At 42.6% G+C, this 16,721-nt stretch overlaps 1 protein-coding gene across 1 annotated transcript; it reads left to right on the forward strand.

Moving 5' to 3' along the window:
• The first annotated feature begins 226 nt into the window (after positions 1–226).
• On the forward strand, positions 227–8,359 carry GPRC5D (G protein-coupled receptor class C group 5 member D). The gene is made up of 3 exons (XM_059187515.1): positions 227–1,121; positions 7,051–7,118; positions 8,288–8,359. Exons 1-3 carry the CDS (start codon positions 227–229, stop codon positions 8,357–8,359), a joined length of 1,035 nt encoding a protein of 344 aa, XP_059043498.1.
• Positions 8,360–16,721: the final 8,362 nt, after the last annotated feature.

Raw genomic sequence — 16,721 nt, forward strand, 5'->3', positions numbered from 1 at the left:
CCTCCGAGTGAAGAGTATTCTGTTTTTCCCGGCAAGACAGAGCTAGGAGAGTTTTAAGGGTCTGATGGTTTGGGGCTCTTGCATATTTGGGAAGGAGAGACGTTACAGTGCCCAAACAGGACTAGCTGACAAGTGCTTCTGCGTGAGGATGTGGTCCTAAGTCTGCCCCTCTTTCTTTTGCAGGGAGACAGAAGTCCGTTCTCGTGAGGTCCACCCACAAGTCACCATGTATGAGGACTGCGTCAAGTCCACTGAGGACTATTATTTTGTCTGTGAAAACGAGGGCGCGTGGGGCATTGTGCTTGAGTCCTTGGCAATAATCGGCATAGTGGTCACAATTATACTACTCTTGGCGTTTCTCTTCCTCCTGCGAAGGGTTCAAGACTGCTGCCTGTGGAATACCCTCCCCACTCAGATCCTCTTCCTCCTGGGTGTGCTGGGACTCTTCAGCCTTGCCTTTGCCTTCATCGCTCAGTTCAATCAGCAAACTGCCCCTGTGCGCTACTTTCTTTTTGGGGTTCTCTTTGCTATCTGTTTCTCATGCCTCTTGGCTCATGCCTCCAACCTGGTGAAGCTGGTCCGAGGTAGAGTCTCCCTCTGTTGGACAACAATTCTGTGCATTGCTATTGGTGTCAGCTTGTTGCAGGTGATCATTGCCATTGAGTACGTGACTCTCATGATGACCAGGGGCATGATGTTCATGCATATGACCCCTTGTGAGCTCAACATGGACTTTGTGGTCCTCCTGGTCTATGTCCTCTTCCTGATGGCCCTCACCTTCTTCGTCTCCAAAGCCACTTTCTGTGGCCCATGTGAGAACTGGAAGCAGCACGGAAGGCTCATCTTTGTCACTGTGCTCATCTCTATCATTATCTGGGTGGTGTGGATCTCCATGCTCCTGAGAGGCAACCCACAGCTCCAGCGGCAGCCCCAGTGGGATGACCCCGTCATCTGTATTGCCCTGGTCACCAATGCATGGGTTTTCCTGCTGCTGTACATCATACCGGAGCTCTGCATTCTCTACAGATCCACCAAGCAGAACTGCCCTTTACCGGGCAACACCTGCCCTGCCCCAGCCTATCAATGCAGCTTCAGAGTGGAGAACCAGGAGCTCTCAAGAGGTACTTTCCCAGGGGATTTGGGGAGCAGGGAGGCTTTCCCGAGGGAGAAACAGGAGAGAAACTGAGAAACCGGGTGAACCAAGAGGGAACAATAAGGAAATGGCCACAATTTAGGTGGGTGACTTCAGAGTTCCTGCATGGAGATAGAAACACCCAGAATTGATGTTAAACTTTTATGAGAAATCGGTGCTTCCAAAATACCGAGATTTATGGGGAAGAGGCCAAGACAGAAATGAATCAAAGGCCCTAAATAAAGAGGGTGTGGCTCTAAGTGCTCACGCTGGGTAAAGAAAGGCACCCCCTATAAAGTGAGTTAACCAGCCCCAAATTAGGCTTGGACCAAGCAATTGCATGATGTATGATGCTAAGTCCAGATGTTTTGGCTATCAAGGGCACAAGTCAATCCCAGCAACAGGGATTGATTTTTTTTTTTTTTTAATTTAAGTCTTGAAGTTAGTTTGCCCAAACATCATAATAAACTGATTCATAGGACTCATCACCTCATTAATAGCACAAAGCCCAATAACTCCTGGATTTCTACTTTTCATACCAATCACTGCATGAGAGCCTTCAAGGTTTGCAAAAAGTGACAGGAAGAGCCACTGAATCAGAATTCTAATAAAGGCTCAGATGTGTCATCACTAATAGAAAAAAAGCAACTTGCTTATGTGACATTTTCATAAAAATTTCTGGTCAGATTTTTATCGTTCTCGAAGACCAAGCCACCTGACTATACTTTTTGCTAATGAATAAAGTAGATTAACTTTGACAACAAAAATGCTCAGACCCTAACAACCTGGGGGAAATAGTGGCTAATTCTGGTTATCTAGAAATATGTCAAAACACATTCGTTCCTTTCTGAAACATCTGGCCTATTATTCATAACCCAATATCATAGTTTTACATCAATTTTTATGTCTTAATAGGCATCTGATTCCTTACAATTTATTTCTAATGTGCAAAAATTACATTATTTTCTATATTGTAGAGCACACATAATGTTCACCAGGCTCAAAAAAATTAATAGAAGCCTTCCCTTTAAGTGCATACACGTTTTTAAAGCTATAATCTATGGCTAATTACACATTCAAATTAAATGCTGCTCAGATAGATGCATCCATTAATTCTTTTCAGTGCAGTTGACAGAGTCGGAAATTGACACTATACATCCTTCCTATAAGAGTTTTTCTTTCCTTGTTGATGGTGCATCATCAGATCACTAAGGTTTGTGGCAGAATTGCAGAGTCAATCCCCAAAACTACTTCTCAAAGTCCTCATCAGCAGATAGCATAAAACTTCTGTGTCTGTTTTATTGTTGTCGTATTTTTCCAGGAAACAAAAGTCAGAGAGAAAGAGAGAGGAGTTCTCAGAGTTTTATAATACCCCAAACATACCTGGATTTATAACAACCAATATTCTATACCCCAAAACACAGATGTTTCAAGTGTTCTCGGGATGTCTTGGTGGCAGAACAAGGGCGTGCAAAAAACACGTTTCCCGGTAATATCCTCATTACTCATGCATGGTTAGAAAATTCGTTTCTGAGCAGGAAATGGCGTGCCAGAGACAGTCATTATCAATGTAGTTTGATATCGTTGTTTTTTTTTTTAAATTTGACAGAGATCGCAAGTAGGCAGAGAGGCAGGCAGAGAGACAGAGAGAGAGGAAGGGAAGCAGGTTCCCTGCTGAACAGAGAGCCTGACTCGACTCGGGGCTTGATCCCAGGACCCTGGGATCATGACCTGAGCCGAAGGCAGAGGCTTTAACCTACTGAGCCACCCAGGCACCCCTTGATGTTTTTTTTTTTTTTTTAATTTTTTTAAAATGCATTTTTTTTTTAAGATTTTATTTATTTATTTGAGAGAGAGATAGTGAGAGAGAGCATGAGAGGCGAGAAGGTCAGAGAGAGAAGCAGACTCCCCATGGAGTTGGGAGCCTGATGCGGGACTCGATCCCAGGACTCTGGGACCGTGACCTGAGCCGAAGGCAGTTGCTTAACCAACTGAGCCACCCAGGCGCCCAATGTTTTATTTTTTTATAAAAAAAATTAATAATGTAGTAAAGAATATACAGATTGCTCTCAAAATTGGGCAGAATAACCAGAAACTTAAAGTTGGACAACAGAATCAGATTTTAGGTCAGCTGGGAAAAATACAAATATCAAAAATTAGAAGAATGATTAAAACTTAGTACAAAATACAGGATTACACCAAGCTGGGAAAAACATACAACACAAGATAGATAAGAACTAGACAAGTTGAGTCTGATAACAGGAACTTGAAAAACCCTAAGTGTGCCCTGTAGGTCACAACTGGTGAGAGGAAAGCAGCTTACCACTGTCTTTGTTTTCACTGGCTCAAAAAACAGTCACGGTACCGTATCAACAGACGTGTGGTCAGCCAGAACAATCAGGCTATTGTACTTGGCACTGGTCAGTCTCCAAGGAGAATACCCATACCAGTTCTGGGGTCCACCAATGAGAAATATGGGGGAACTTGGGAGGCTAAGGGAGAACCACAAAGATAATTAAAGGGTTATAACATGCGACCAAAGTGGAAAGGTTAAGACAATGAAACATGTTCCCAGTGTGCCTTCATCATAGACTATTCAAATTCTCTCTCTAAATTCTGTACCGAAACATGACGTTTTGTTCAAGTCCTTGAGACATGCCTTTGTCATGTGATTCTTCTGATGACTACTGCTTGTTGCTGTGACTCTGGTCACATAACTATTTTATTTACCACTGGGTTGTGGGACCAGAGTTATTTATCAGAAAGAAGAGGAAGACCAGAGGAGATAAGCGGGGAATTTCACAACTATGAAGATCTCTCTTGAAGAAGCTGCTGTCCTGCTGCTTTGTCTCCAACAAAAGACAAGGTGTAGAAATGAACTCAAACCAAACATGAAGGATTTAGATTAAAAGTGAAAATAAGAGTTGGTAAACACTGAAATAGATTGGTAAAGGGGATTAAGACTCCATTTACCTGAGAGAGTCTTTCAAAAGAAGATTAGGCTTTATGTTCCTGAAATGGTTATGGACTTAATTCCAAGATCGAAAAACATCTGGTTAGAGAACGAAAATGCATTCAGGAATGTTACTACAGACCCCCAAACAAATGGGCAGAAATATTTTTTGCCCTCTATTATAAATGCGTTCCTAGAAAGCTGTATATTGATTGCACTTTAAAAAAAAAAATCAGTTGCCCTTTTAACTGAGAATTTTAAATGCTGTATAATTTGTGGAGATCTTAAATATTGACTATCAGCCACGATTCTCTCTCTCTCTCTCTCTTTTGTTTTTGGAGGGAAAACTCCTGTTAAGATTATCACTACTTTATCTGCTTTAGCATACTTAAGATATTGTTATGTCAAGTTTGCTAGAAGCAAGACCCATGAATATTTTAAATGATCACATTGCTATGGGCATTTTTTTTTCTGTTCATTGCTTGAAGGTATACAGACAAACCCCAGTATGATTCTTTTTTAAGGTATTAAGACAAAAATAATGAGTCTATGCAGTGTAAAAGGGGGTCAATAACTATAAAATGATGTGAAACAAGAGAATGTTCTTGCAAACTTAAGTCCATCAGGTTGTTTTCCTTATAGCAAATACCAGCTTCATATACATATACATATATATATATATATATATATACACATATATGTATATACATATATATATATATACACATATATGTACATACATATACATATGAAGCTGGTATTTGCTATAAGGAAATTATACACACACACACATATATATAAAATCCTTAATATAAGGGATTTAAAAAATTTATTTATTTGAAAGAGAGATAGACCATGAGCAAGGGGAGGGACAGAGGGAGAAGCAGACTCCCCGCTGAGCAGGGAACCCAACAAGGAACTCAGTCCCAGAACCCTGAGATCATGACCCGAGCCAAGGGCAGATGCTTAACTGACTGAGCCTCCCAGGTGCCCTGCAAATATCAGCTTTCTCTGGACAACCCTTTTGGGCAATTTTCAGCGTTTTGTTTTGTTTTTTTCCTTCAAGACATCCCCCCACTCCTTCCTAGAACAAACCCAATTTCAACGGTCCCAAGCAGTGCAATTTTTGGTTTTTTGCAGGAACAAATCACAAAACTGTTTTCTCACCCTCAGGAGCTACAAGTGACAGAGAGACAAGTGGCATAAAGTAGGGAAGAAGACAGTGAGTCTGGGCAGGACTTGTTTGGTCTGAGGACAGATACGGCAAGCATTCGACATTCCTGAAGAGGCAGGGAGCGTGAGAAAATTGGGCAGTGTGGAGCAGGAGAAAGAATGCAGAATCTGGGTGCCCTGGCATTGAGGCTCAGCTCTGCTTCCTGCCAACTTTGAGGCAAAACCAAGCGCCTCAACCTCTAAGAGTTCAGGATCCTAGTCTTTAAATGATGGTTATAGTGTCCCCACCTCTTCCCCATGTAAACAGAAGGTCTTCCTTACTCAACTCAGATTTCATACCACGGAATGGTTGCAGGTTTAATAGAGAGAAACACTCAGCCTTTTGGTAAATTTATGAGCGACAACTAGCGCTGGAAACTTCGGGAGAAAGCAGCTTCTCCAATTAATGATCTAGTCTGATGAGAATGTTGGATGAATGTTGATCACCAAGGAGCTGAGTGTCAGAAAGTCTCAAGGAACTCAAGGAATTATGCCTCAAGGAGCAAAGTTAAACCAAGAATTCAGTTTACTCTGCCCCCAAGGAATGAAGGGCATTCCAAATTTCACAGGATCCAACCCTCTAAAAAATATCAGTAGGATGATGATGTCAGAGCACCAGTTATGACCACACCACTGGATACTAACTCTCAAAGCACAGCAGTATTGTGTTTTCTTTTTCTTTTCTTTTAAGATTTTATTGATTGATTGATAGACAGAGACCCAGAAAGAAAGGGGACACAAGCAGGGGGAGTGGGAGAGGGAGAGCAGGCTTCCCGCTGAGCAGGGAGCCCAATGTGGGGCTCAATCCCAGGATCCTGGGATCACGACCTGAGCCGAAAGCAGACACTCAAGGACTGAGCCACCCAGGTGTCCCAGCAGCATGTGTTTTCCATACGTCATGCCCTATTTGAAGGGCTTTATATGTATTGATGAGCTTAATTTTCAAGACAAGCCTGTGAAGTAGATTTACTGTTATGATCATCATTGTCCCCCTATTATTCCCATCAGGAAACAGAGGCAACCAAAGGTTAAAGAATGGGGCCCTAGGTTAGCCCACAGCTAGCGAGTGAGAGAGCTGACAAGCGTGAACATTCAGGGTGAGGCCACGCCTGTGACCGTCAAACAACGAGTATGTACGGAGCGAGGCCCTGGTGTTAGGGCAGACACGGCCCCTGTCCTCACAGAGCCTACAGTCTTGTCGAGGAGCCTGACATTAAACAAATAACCATGCGTGTGGTTATTCTATGACAGGAGAAAATGATCTCTAGGGATCTTGTTTTATTACATCTGGTTTTTTATAAAGCTGAACCAAAGCTTGCAGAGTATCAAGCCTGAAGGGACGTTAGAGATGATCTAGGTAAGGCCTTGTATTTTCCTGTGGAGGACAGTGAGGTACACAAGGTCACACAGGTAATACTACGGGAGCAAAGACCTTGACCCACCGCGAGCAGCGCTCTTTCTCTAGGTGATGATCAACGTTCGGTATCTTCAGTCACGAAACACAGATGAATACGCAGATACTACCCATAGCCAACCTTCCTCATAAGCTTTAAAAACACTCTTTTTAAAAATCATAGATTTAAAAAACAAACCAAAACCAAAACCAAAGACAACAAAAAACAGCCTCAACTGAGAATTCCTTCTCAAAGGGTCAAGAGCCTCTTCGCAAGCCGCCAGGTCTTCTCATAGTCCTCGTGTGCTGTTTCCAGGTGAATCTGACACTAACCTAGCCCTTCCCATCTTTGGCTTTCAGCCCGAGACAGTGATGGAGCTGAGGAGGATGTAGCATTAACTTCATATGGTACCCTCATTCAGCCGCAGGTAAATGTGCTCATCTACTGTCCCCGAGGGACAGAGCAAGGACTCCTTCCTTAGGAGAGTTGTCAGGCTTCATTTCCAATGTCTGTACCGACCTGAGAGAGGAGAGGTAGGGTAGGCTCGTCTCCACAAGCACGCGGAGCTTGAGCTATCCAGATAAAACCTGTCCTGGGGCAGGGCAATAAAGGCGAGGGAAGCCATCGCCTCTGCCCAAGCCCCTCCTGATCCCCACCGCCTCGCATCAACAAGGTACTAGGCTATAGGCGAATGCCGCTGGCAAGGAAAAGCAGCTCAAAAGGTTGGTGAGAGTGTGAGGAGGAAGAGGCTCACTGCTTCTCGCCTTGGGGACCGCAGGGAATTGTGAATATGTATGAGGTCAGATCTGTTTTTACTGTCTGTCGGTGGTCTAAATGGATCCCCTGTGCCCTGCTAGCCGACTCTCTGTGTCACTGTGTAGCTCCTACAGCCCAAGCTGCCCCCGAGAACTGGGTTAGTGCTGTCACCCTCCCTCATCACCAGATGGGCGTAACCCATTTTAATCCTTTCAGGCAAAAGCAGAAGGAGCATGCCTGAGTAGAACTGGAGGTGACTTGTGTTTGTGTCAGGTGACTTGTGTTTGTGTCAGATGACTTGAGGGCGTACAGAGGCAGGCAGCCAAAAATACCATGCTGTGACACAGTTCTTATATTCTGGTCCCCATAACTAAAATCTGAGGGTGGAAGTCATGCTCACAATGGTTGTTCGAGGAACTGTACGAGGCTGCTCTAACTAGCTAATGCCTCGGGTCTGTTACCTGAGGCTTGGCCTTTTCCTGGAAGAAGGGCACACAGACCAGGACACAGAGAGAGCATTTGCTGTAATTAACCCTCTAGAGGGCATTAATAGGATGAGAAAATATTTATCATCCTCTCCAAGAATTTCTTGGATTACTTCAATTTCCAGTGATCAGCTGTTCAAGAATCTTGCAGAAATATCTTTGTTACTGGTTAAAAGGGAAGAGGGTTTTTTAAAAAAAAGTTTTTATGTGCATAGCCTCCATGGCTGGTTTTTTTTTTTTTCCCCCCTTAACAAAGGATTAAGTGATGCTGAAATGATATTTCAAACATAGCTCTGGAAAGTATCACCCCTTGCATTGATTTGGAAAATTGACAATGGCCTTTCTTCTTTTCCAGACTGTTGATCCCACACAGGAGTGCTTCATCCCACCAACTAAACCAAGCCCCCAGCAAGATGCAGAAATATAAAGTCCACAGGAAACATGCATAGTGGAAACTCAGAAGACCATCCTAATGTAGCCCTGATGGGTCACTGGGGAGCCCAGAGTCATGTTCCAGCCAAGTACCGGCTCATCCTTCCTTCCCCGCTTCCCAGCCCTTTCCATCCATCCGGACCCTTCATCAGAAGACTACTATCTCAAGCATAATTACAATCTTGCTGACCACCCTACGTTGACTATGTGTCTCTTTCTTCTTTCCTGAAACTGAAGGACTTCTTTCCTTAGCAGTGCAAGAACAAATTGGCACCTCTTACTAATGGGGCCAAAGACCTTGGCCTGAAAAAATTAGGGTCATGTTACTTTGAAAAAATATAGAGGTTAGTAGCAACTTACTCCTGCATTACTTCTATAGTCATTTTTTATAAAGGGCCCCTTTATAAATATGATTGAACCAGAATTTGTGATAAAAGTTATAGCAAAATCCTCAGGATCCCCATGATTGGGCATTTTATTTTATTTTTTTAAAGATTTTATTTATTTATTTATTTATTTGAAAGAGAGGGAAAGAGCACACGCAGGGGGAGCAGCAGCAGCACCCCGCTGAGCAAAGAGCCTGATGCAGGACTCAATCCCAGGACCCTGAGATCATGACCAGAGCTGAAGGCAGACCCTTAATGGACTGAGCCCCCCAGGCACCCCTCAATTGGACGTTTTAAATAACACAGACTTCAAGGCTTGGATTCTGGCAGGGCTTCTCCCATGGTTTTAGCACCCCATGCCAGCAGACGTGGCAGAGGTCAGTAACCTGCTTTGATGAACCAACAACAGCAAAGAAAGAGCCACCCTAGTTGATGCTCATAAATGATTTTAGGTGGTGCATATAAAAAGCACTCTTCCTGTCTTGATGTTTCCAGTGAGCTGAGGCCTCTGCACTAATTACTCTGCCTTCGTTCCTCCTGCAGTCCCACATCCTTCCCAACGGACCCATCTGTTCTCACAACCCACGTGCTGTCCATAACAGGTGCAACAGGACCAGAGTTAGAAGTGTGCCACCAGAGGGCTTCTTAGGGTCTGATTTAACCCTCTCACCTTCCAGATAAGAAAACAGAACTCTAGAGCGATGAAATGACTTGCCGAGAGCCTCACACAGTATTAGTGGTAGCCCAGGTCTTCCAACTCATAGGCCACTCCTCTTCCCTTTCAATAAGGCTTCTCCATGCCTGTATTTCTGTATTGACAAGTACAGTGTGGATCCGCTGAGAACCAAATGTGATAGTTCAGAACAGTGAGTGTTGAGTGCCTCCTATGTGAAAGCAATCTGAAAAATAGCTGAGACTCCACACATGGGGGAAAAAAACAGCCTTTTTTTGTGAGAAATATACAGCCTGAATTGTTCAATGCCACCAAGCATTTCCTGAGCACCTGTGAGGTACCAGGAGCTGTTCTTGGTTTGAGCCCTAATCAGATAAGGCAGACAATGCTGCTCTGGTAGAGCCTGTGTTTTTCCTGGGGGAGATAACACAATGCAGAGAATTTCAGGAACCCAGCTCCCTCCTTTTCCAGATGAGGAAAGAGATTTGGCCCGAATAATATGGCTTGCTAGTGGCAGAATCAGCTAGAATCCAGATCTCGAGCTACTGTTCAAAGGCTCCCTCACCCTCTACACAATGTTCCCACACTTCATGTGACTTTCTGCTACCCTCAGATAGCAACTCCTTGTTAAAATCTGCGTCCTGAGCAATGTTCTCAGAACAAACCAGTATGTAGGTAAATGCGCAACGAGTTTGACTTTCTGCCCTTATTGGTAATACCAAATTGAGGGAGAAGGTTTAAACATTAAGACTCTGACCTGTCTATTAGGTGGCACACTATTTAACAAACCACATAAAGAACCCAACCTGAGAGGGAAAACAACCCATGGAAACTTAGATCAGCTCTGGACGAAAATCATCATCACTGATGCTCCTAGTTTTTAATCCTAAAAATGGTGACAATGACACCTTCAACATAATTCTGTTGTGGTGTGGAGTGGTATGGTGTGTTGCAGGCAGGAAATGTTTCTGTTGAGTTGGCTGTCACATTTTAATAAACCCATTAAAACCATAGATGATGGCCCATTTTGTTTCCCAAAATGTTTTTCTTAGTATTAGTAAAAGTAAAATTGAACCTTTGTGTGCCAAAATTTGGACTACGTATTAGTTAGATTTGGGGGGATTGTAAGGTGACAAGTGCCTCGGTCAGGCTGTTTCCAGAATGGAGTTGTGGCAGCGGGGAGACAAAACTCTTCTCTGCGAACCAGAACAGCCACTCAGCCAGCCTCATGGCCATGGAATACCGTCAAGTGTTGGTAGGAGCATGTTGTCCTCACCCCAGCCCTGCAATCCCCCTCAACCATTTTGACACTTTCCTCACTGTCTCAATTTCCTTTTGAGGTATTTTCACGTACCCACCCTCTACTGGCTGACTGGTTCTCTCCCCATGTGTCGTATTCAGATTCCTGAGAGGGAGCCTGAATGGTCCAGCTGACCATCATTGCTTCTGACTGGAAGCTCTCTGGAAGTGGCCCTCTTAATTTACAATCAGCCTGTGGACCAAGTGTCTGTGGTTCCCGTCCCCACCTTTGGTCCATTCAGCTATGCCTGGGTTGGTCATGCGGTACAGACTTGGTCACATATATCTGCTCCCTCAGTGGGAAGCTGTGGGCAGGAAATTATCCTCCACCCAGCATGGCATAGCATGCACCGTGAGTGGCCAACACAGGAGAGTTTGGTCCAGAAAAATGTGATTTTGTGAAGTTAAAGAATATTTTAATGAAAATTAAAATTTGAAGTTTATGCAGCAATTTCCATAAAGCTAAAAACCCCAATATCCTCTAAGTCAAGAGCCATGAAAAACCACTTAATAAATAGGTAAAACTATTTGTGATGGGCATGTTGTACTCAATTACTCAATTCAACGAGTATTATTTGAAGATTTAAACTCATTTACTGGGGCATCTGGGTGGCTCAGTCTGTTAAGCTGCTGCCTTCGGCTCAGGTCATGATCACAGGGTCCTGGGATCGAGTCCTGAATCAGGCTCCCTGCTCAGTGGAGAGCCTGCTTCTCCCTCTCCCTCTGCCTACTTGTGCTCTCTCTATATATATAAAATAAAGAAATAAAATCTTTAAAAAAAATAAAAACAAACTCATTTACTTATATGTCCTGGGTTGTATAATTGGAAAGTGTTAATTCTCTTAAGTATTTTAGATAATCCTCTCCTGATTTTTATTTATTTATTCAAAAGGAAGTATATCGGTGAAAACCGTTATTACAAAATCTCTTCCTTGTGGGGCACCTGGGTGGCTCAGTCGGCTGTCTGCCTTCAGCTCAGGTCACAATCTCAGGGTCCTGGGATCAGGACACAGGTCAAGCTCCCTGCTCAGCAGGGAATCTTATTCTCCCTCGGTTCCTCCTCCTGCTCATCCTCTCTTTCTTTCTTTCTCCCTCTCCCTCCCTACCCAATAAGGAAAAAAATCTTTAAAAAAAATGAAGTATCTCCCTGGTGTAATGCAGCTGGTTAGCTCAGTTAGAGCATGATGCTAATGAAATACCTGTAAAGCTAACATATCCTTCATCTTGATGATTTTTTCCTGATCCTAAAGACCACCAAAGATTTGTTTCCCTCCACATTAAATTTCACGATCTCCCCATAAGCTTTAAAGGCCTTCCAGATATCATGCCTTATCTCAAGCTGTGGTCTGGTTAGGCTAAAATTTTCTCACTCTATTATTATGTCTTCTCTCTTCTTTTAAATAAAAGATCCCTTTTCCTAAGATTATGTCTACTTCAGACTGGCCAGATTCATGCCTTATTACCCTTCTTTTCCTCTTTCCACAATCAGTTCCAATTCTACCTTTTCCCAGAAAGCTTCTGGGAAAAGGTAGAGTTGATGACATAAGGACCCAGGATTGTCATACACCAAGCCCTTAAGTTATAGCAGAATGAGGTTCTCTTTTTTCCCCTCAAGCTCAGATGGTAAAGAGGATACTTCTATAGCCTTTTCCTCAGATTAAGCCTAATCATCTATTTTAAAATCACATTTAATTTATGAGGAATAAACTAGAAAATCTATTTGTGCTTCCTTTGATACAAAAGCCTCTGTATTTTTCATGTAAAGAAGGTGCTTCTCAATTAACATTCAACAGGGGCTATTGTGACTTCTGAGAAGACATGCTTGACGTCTCCATAAAGACTTCTCCTTGGAGTCACTGAAAATATCTTCATGGCTTAGGCCACTTCTAAGCTGTTGGTCTCTTGTGAGAGATCATATTTGCTGCTCTTCACAGATCAATGAGTTAGAATTAGGTTTACGTTTTTACATGTAGCAGAACTTACTTATTCAAAGGACTTCAATGTGGAAGACTCAGGAAGCACAAGGATGCATCCATCACTCACAACATTATTAGAACGCCTTCCCTGGAACTGCCTTCAAGAAATCCTCAAGAAAATCACTGGGATTGGATTACGGTGATGGTCTCTATCAGAACTGAGAGCTGAGTTGAATGCTGTATTTCTAATATTGATCTCACCCATCACTCAAAGAACAACCAAGTGCACTTTGGAAATGCCATTGGACATCTTTCTGGATTTTTCTAAAGATGGTGGAACTATTAGAGTTTAAACCACATTCAGTAAGTGGTTAAATCAAGTCTGGGTTTGGAAAAGTTACACCAGATCACCAACAAGTTGAATCCTCCAAGCAGACTTTTTTTTTTTAATGTAAAAAGTAAGAAGATTTTATTGACTTTTATATGTTCTTAGAGAAAACTATTCACATGTAAAAGTTTGTCATTTGACAGGAGATGTATTTACACTTTATTTTACACATAAATTCTTTCATTTGGGGTCAGACATAATGTTTCATTTCAACAGGACTCCCACATGATTATAGTCCCAAGCTCTTGAGATAATGGCATCATCACAGGGCAAGGTAAACTACACTGGTAGGGATTTCACTTGTATCTGTTGGGCTGGCAGAAAGAAAGGGATACTTAAGATGGTGAAAGTCCCTGCCACAAAACCTGAGCTCAGACAGGAGAACAAAGACCCAAGCAGGAATCTGAAAACCCTCTGACCCCAGGCTCCCGTGGACCAATGGGATCCTGACAAGCTGGAATCTGAGACCCCCGCCCCGGGCTCCAGTGGACCAATGGGACCCCTACGAGTGGGTGAAATATCCAAATAAGGGAAACTTGCCCAAAGACTCCTGAACTCCCCTCCAGGCCCCTTAAAAGCCCCCTTCTCCCTGCCTTGGGCGCGACTTCCGCCACTCTGCTTTCCAGAGTTGCAGAACCTCGCCCGAGGGTACCCACCTCCACCGGGCACAACTTTCCTGGCTCCCCTTCTCCTGAGCCCTGAAACTTCACCGGAGAGTGTTTTTAATAAATCTTGCCTTGCACCCACTTTGCCTGGTGTTGTGTTTATCTCGCTGGAAAAACTTTACAGTATCTGTTATTGTCCAATTACTGTAGCATAATGGAGTACATGCTGTAAGCAGATACAGAGGAAGCGATCCATAAAAAAGGTGTAAAACACAGGTAAAGAAAATATACAAATTGTGGTATTGCATATATATTTTAATCTATGGAACTGACATTTTTAACTCACTCACATATTCTTTTATGTGATATAAACACACCAAGGGAGCCTGCTTTTAAAATTCCTTTTTTTTTTTAAGATTTTATTTATTTATTTGACACAGAGAGAGAGAGAGAGATCACAAGTAGGCAGAGAGGCAGGCAGAGAGAGAGGGGGAAGCAGGCTCCCTGCTGAGCAGAGAGCCCGATGTGGGGCTTGATCCCAGGACTCTGGGATCATGACCTGAGCCGAAGGCAGAGGCTTTAACCCACTGAGCCACCCAGGTGCCCTAAAATTCCTTTTTAAGTTATTCTCTTAGTTATTCTCCTTTTTAGAGTCTACAAATGGGACATCTTTGTAAAACAGGACCCACTTGAATATACAAACAGAGCTGGATTTTTTTGAAATATATTCTACAAAGGGAGCGTTTTGTTGTAAATCCCACCCGGACTTTATTTGTATGTAGAAGAACCTTGGGGAGAAGTCATCTGCAATTCATTTTTAAATTCCTAAATATTGAATTCAATGTCATTATTCCCAGGGCAATTCTGTTTGGAAAAACTGAGCTTTTTTATTTTTGATTTGAATTTACATCTGATTCACATTTTTAAAAAATGTTTGCTATATCTCTGATATTATTAGAGATTTGTTTTAAAAGCAAATGAAAACCTAGGGGAAATAAACAAGGAAACGCCCATAGCAGGGTAAAATCTTAACATCTGGATATTTGGGATGACTGGTCCCTTAGGCTAATGGCAATTTACTTTTAAATACCACTTTATAGGTGACAGTTTACAATTTACAAATGGTTTTCACATCCACTATCTCATTTCATCTATTGGACGAATTAGGCAGTTTATTTCAATGTGTGTGTGTATGTATATATTTATAGTTTACATATTTATTTAATGTTTATGTATATTAATACAATAGTTACATATTTAATTTTATATATTTATACAGTATTATATATTACATATATGTATTTTTATATATACAGACACACATATATATATTTACACATATATATCATTCTAAGATACTAAGAACCTCATCTAAAATTGTGTTTGGGCCACAGCCACTCTGCTATTTTTTAACAGTATAATTTAAATTGCATCTGTAAAATGAAATAGTCACATATCCCATGAGAATCCTTATTTATGGGCAGAGATGTCACTGAAAGATTTCCAAAAAAGACTGTGCTTTTGGTTTTTAGCTACAGTTGTTACCACCATGTCCTGCTATTGATAACTCTTTTTTCTAAACACCAAAACAAGCAGCAGAATGTGTCTATTTAGGAAATAAAGTCAATTTTATATGAAGTGTTAACTCTGGTAGTCATAAGTGCTCTTTGCCAAATGTTTTCAAACTCTCCTGCCTCCAGGCACATGGCAGGATTGCACTTTTGAGGTTGGGTGGGACCATGACATTAATTCTGGTCAATACATTAAGCAAAAATGATGTCAGTTCCAAGGTCTATGCCAGGAAGAAGCAATTAATTGTCAGTCCAAGACCCTCAGGAAATTGAATTCTTTCTACCATGGTGGCAAGCAGTGGCTGCTCTATCCATCTGGATTCCAAGATGAAGATGTGGTAGGACATAAAAATAAGACTCTGTTATTAAATCACCTTGAGTCTGAGCGGTTACCATGGCCAGCCCAGCCCATTCTCACTAACTTGGCCATGAGCCGGTTGTTTGGTATCCTGAAGTAAAAGGAGGAGTTACTTGTCTGAATATTTTATTTTACCACTGATCATTCTCATGCTCTTCAAAGACATCCTTAGATTATAGGAGAACAACCCTGTTCTTGACTGATAGATGCCAGAATGATCTGCCAGTCATCGTTGTTCGATCCACCGTTGTTCCCACAATTACAAATTACTGCAATAGCTGCCATCCTAAAAGCATGTAGAAGAGTGAAGTGAAGTGGTAACTTAAAAACACAGATTCACTCTGGCTGAGCCACTGAGGGCAAGGAAGACTTACTTGCCAGTGAGAGGTCAAAAGCCTGAGCTCTGTCTTAAATGGTAGGAAGGAATTCTTAGGGCAGATGACGGAGGGAATGAAAGAGCAGCCACCAGCAGGGTCTTTGTGCAAACTATAAAAATGTGCCCCCTCTCCCCCAACCCCAGGGATGCAGACTTGTGCCAGGACACAGAGTTTGTTAAGTGAAGCAAGGCTGCTTTCCAGCTCCACTCACGATCTCAGCCAAGTGTTTCTGGGCGGTACAAAAACCAAAAACCAAAACACTGCCACCAAAAAAACTGCTCAGCTGACTGCAATGATCCAGATCTGCAAGGCAGGGAAAAAATGCCTGGGGAAAGGCATAGCTGCAAGCAAAATCAAGACCCGTCCAAAGACCTGTAAAGCGTGCGTTATTACTAGAGCACATGTGCACTGTAGTGGGCAGCAACAGCTGTGGAGCTGGGCTGGGTCAGCTCACAGGGAACTTAATATCCCAAAGACAGGAATGGAGCCAGGGTGTGAGTGAGGAGCTTGCATGGTGGGGAGCCCTGCTGGACTCCTAGGCAGAAGGCAAAAAGAGCACTCCTGTTTATACTTATCCAATTGGAAACTCTCCATTGAAACAAATCTAAGCCCATTGCCCAATCTGTTTACATGACTTTGTCAATCCTCATAAACCCAGGGAGGGACATGACAGCCACACAAGCCTGGGAATAGCAGCCCCATGGGAAACCATTGCCCCTGTTGTGAAATCAGGCAGGGCAAAGACAAACCACAGCAGCCTGTTTTTATAAAATGGTGATGTGTT

The sequence above is a fragment of the Mustela lutreola genome, chromosome 8, assembly GCF_030435805.1.
Source record: "Mustela lutreola isolate mMusLut2 chromosome 8, mMusLut2.pri, whole genome shotgun sequence".
Classification (NCBI taxonomy): Eukaryota; Metazoa; Chordata; class Mammalia; order Carnivora; family Mustelidae; genus Mustela; species Mustela lutreola.

Bases quoted from the DNA above. Each gene is read 5' to 3' on its own strand.
- GPRC5D (XM_059187515.1), top strand. From the start codon at position 227: ATGTATGAGGACTGCGTCAAGTCCACTGAGGACTATTATTTTGTCTGT. The intron at 1,122-7,050 runs GTACTTTCCCAG...TTTGGCTTTCAG, and splicing joins GAACCAGGAGCTCTCAAGAG to CCCGAGACAGTGATGGAGCT. The intron at 7,119-8,287 runs GTAAATGTGCTC...CTTCTTTTCCAG, and splicing joins GTACCCTCATTCAGCCGCAG to ACTGTTGATCCCACACAGGA.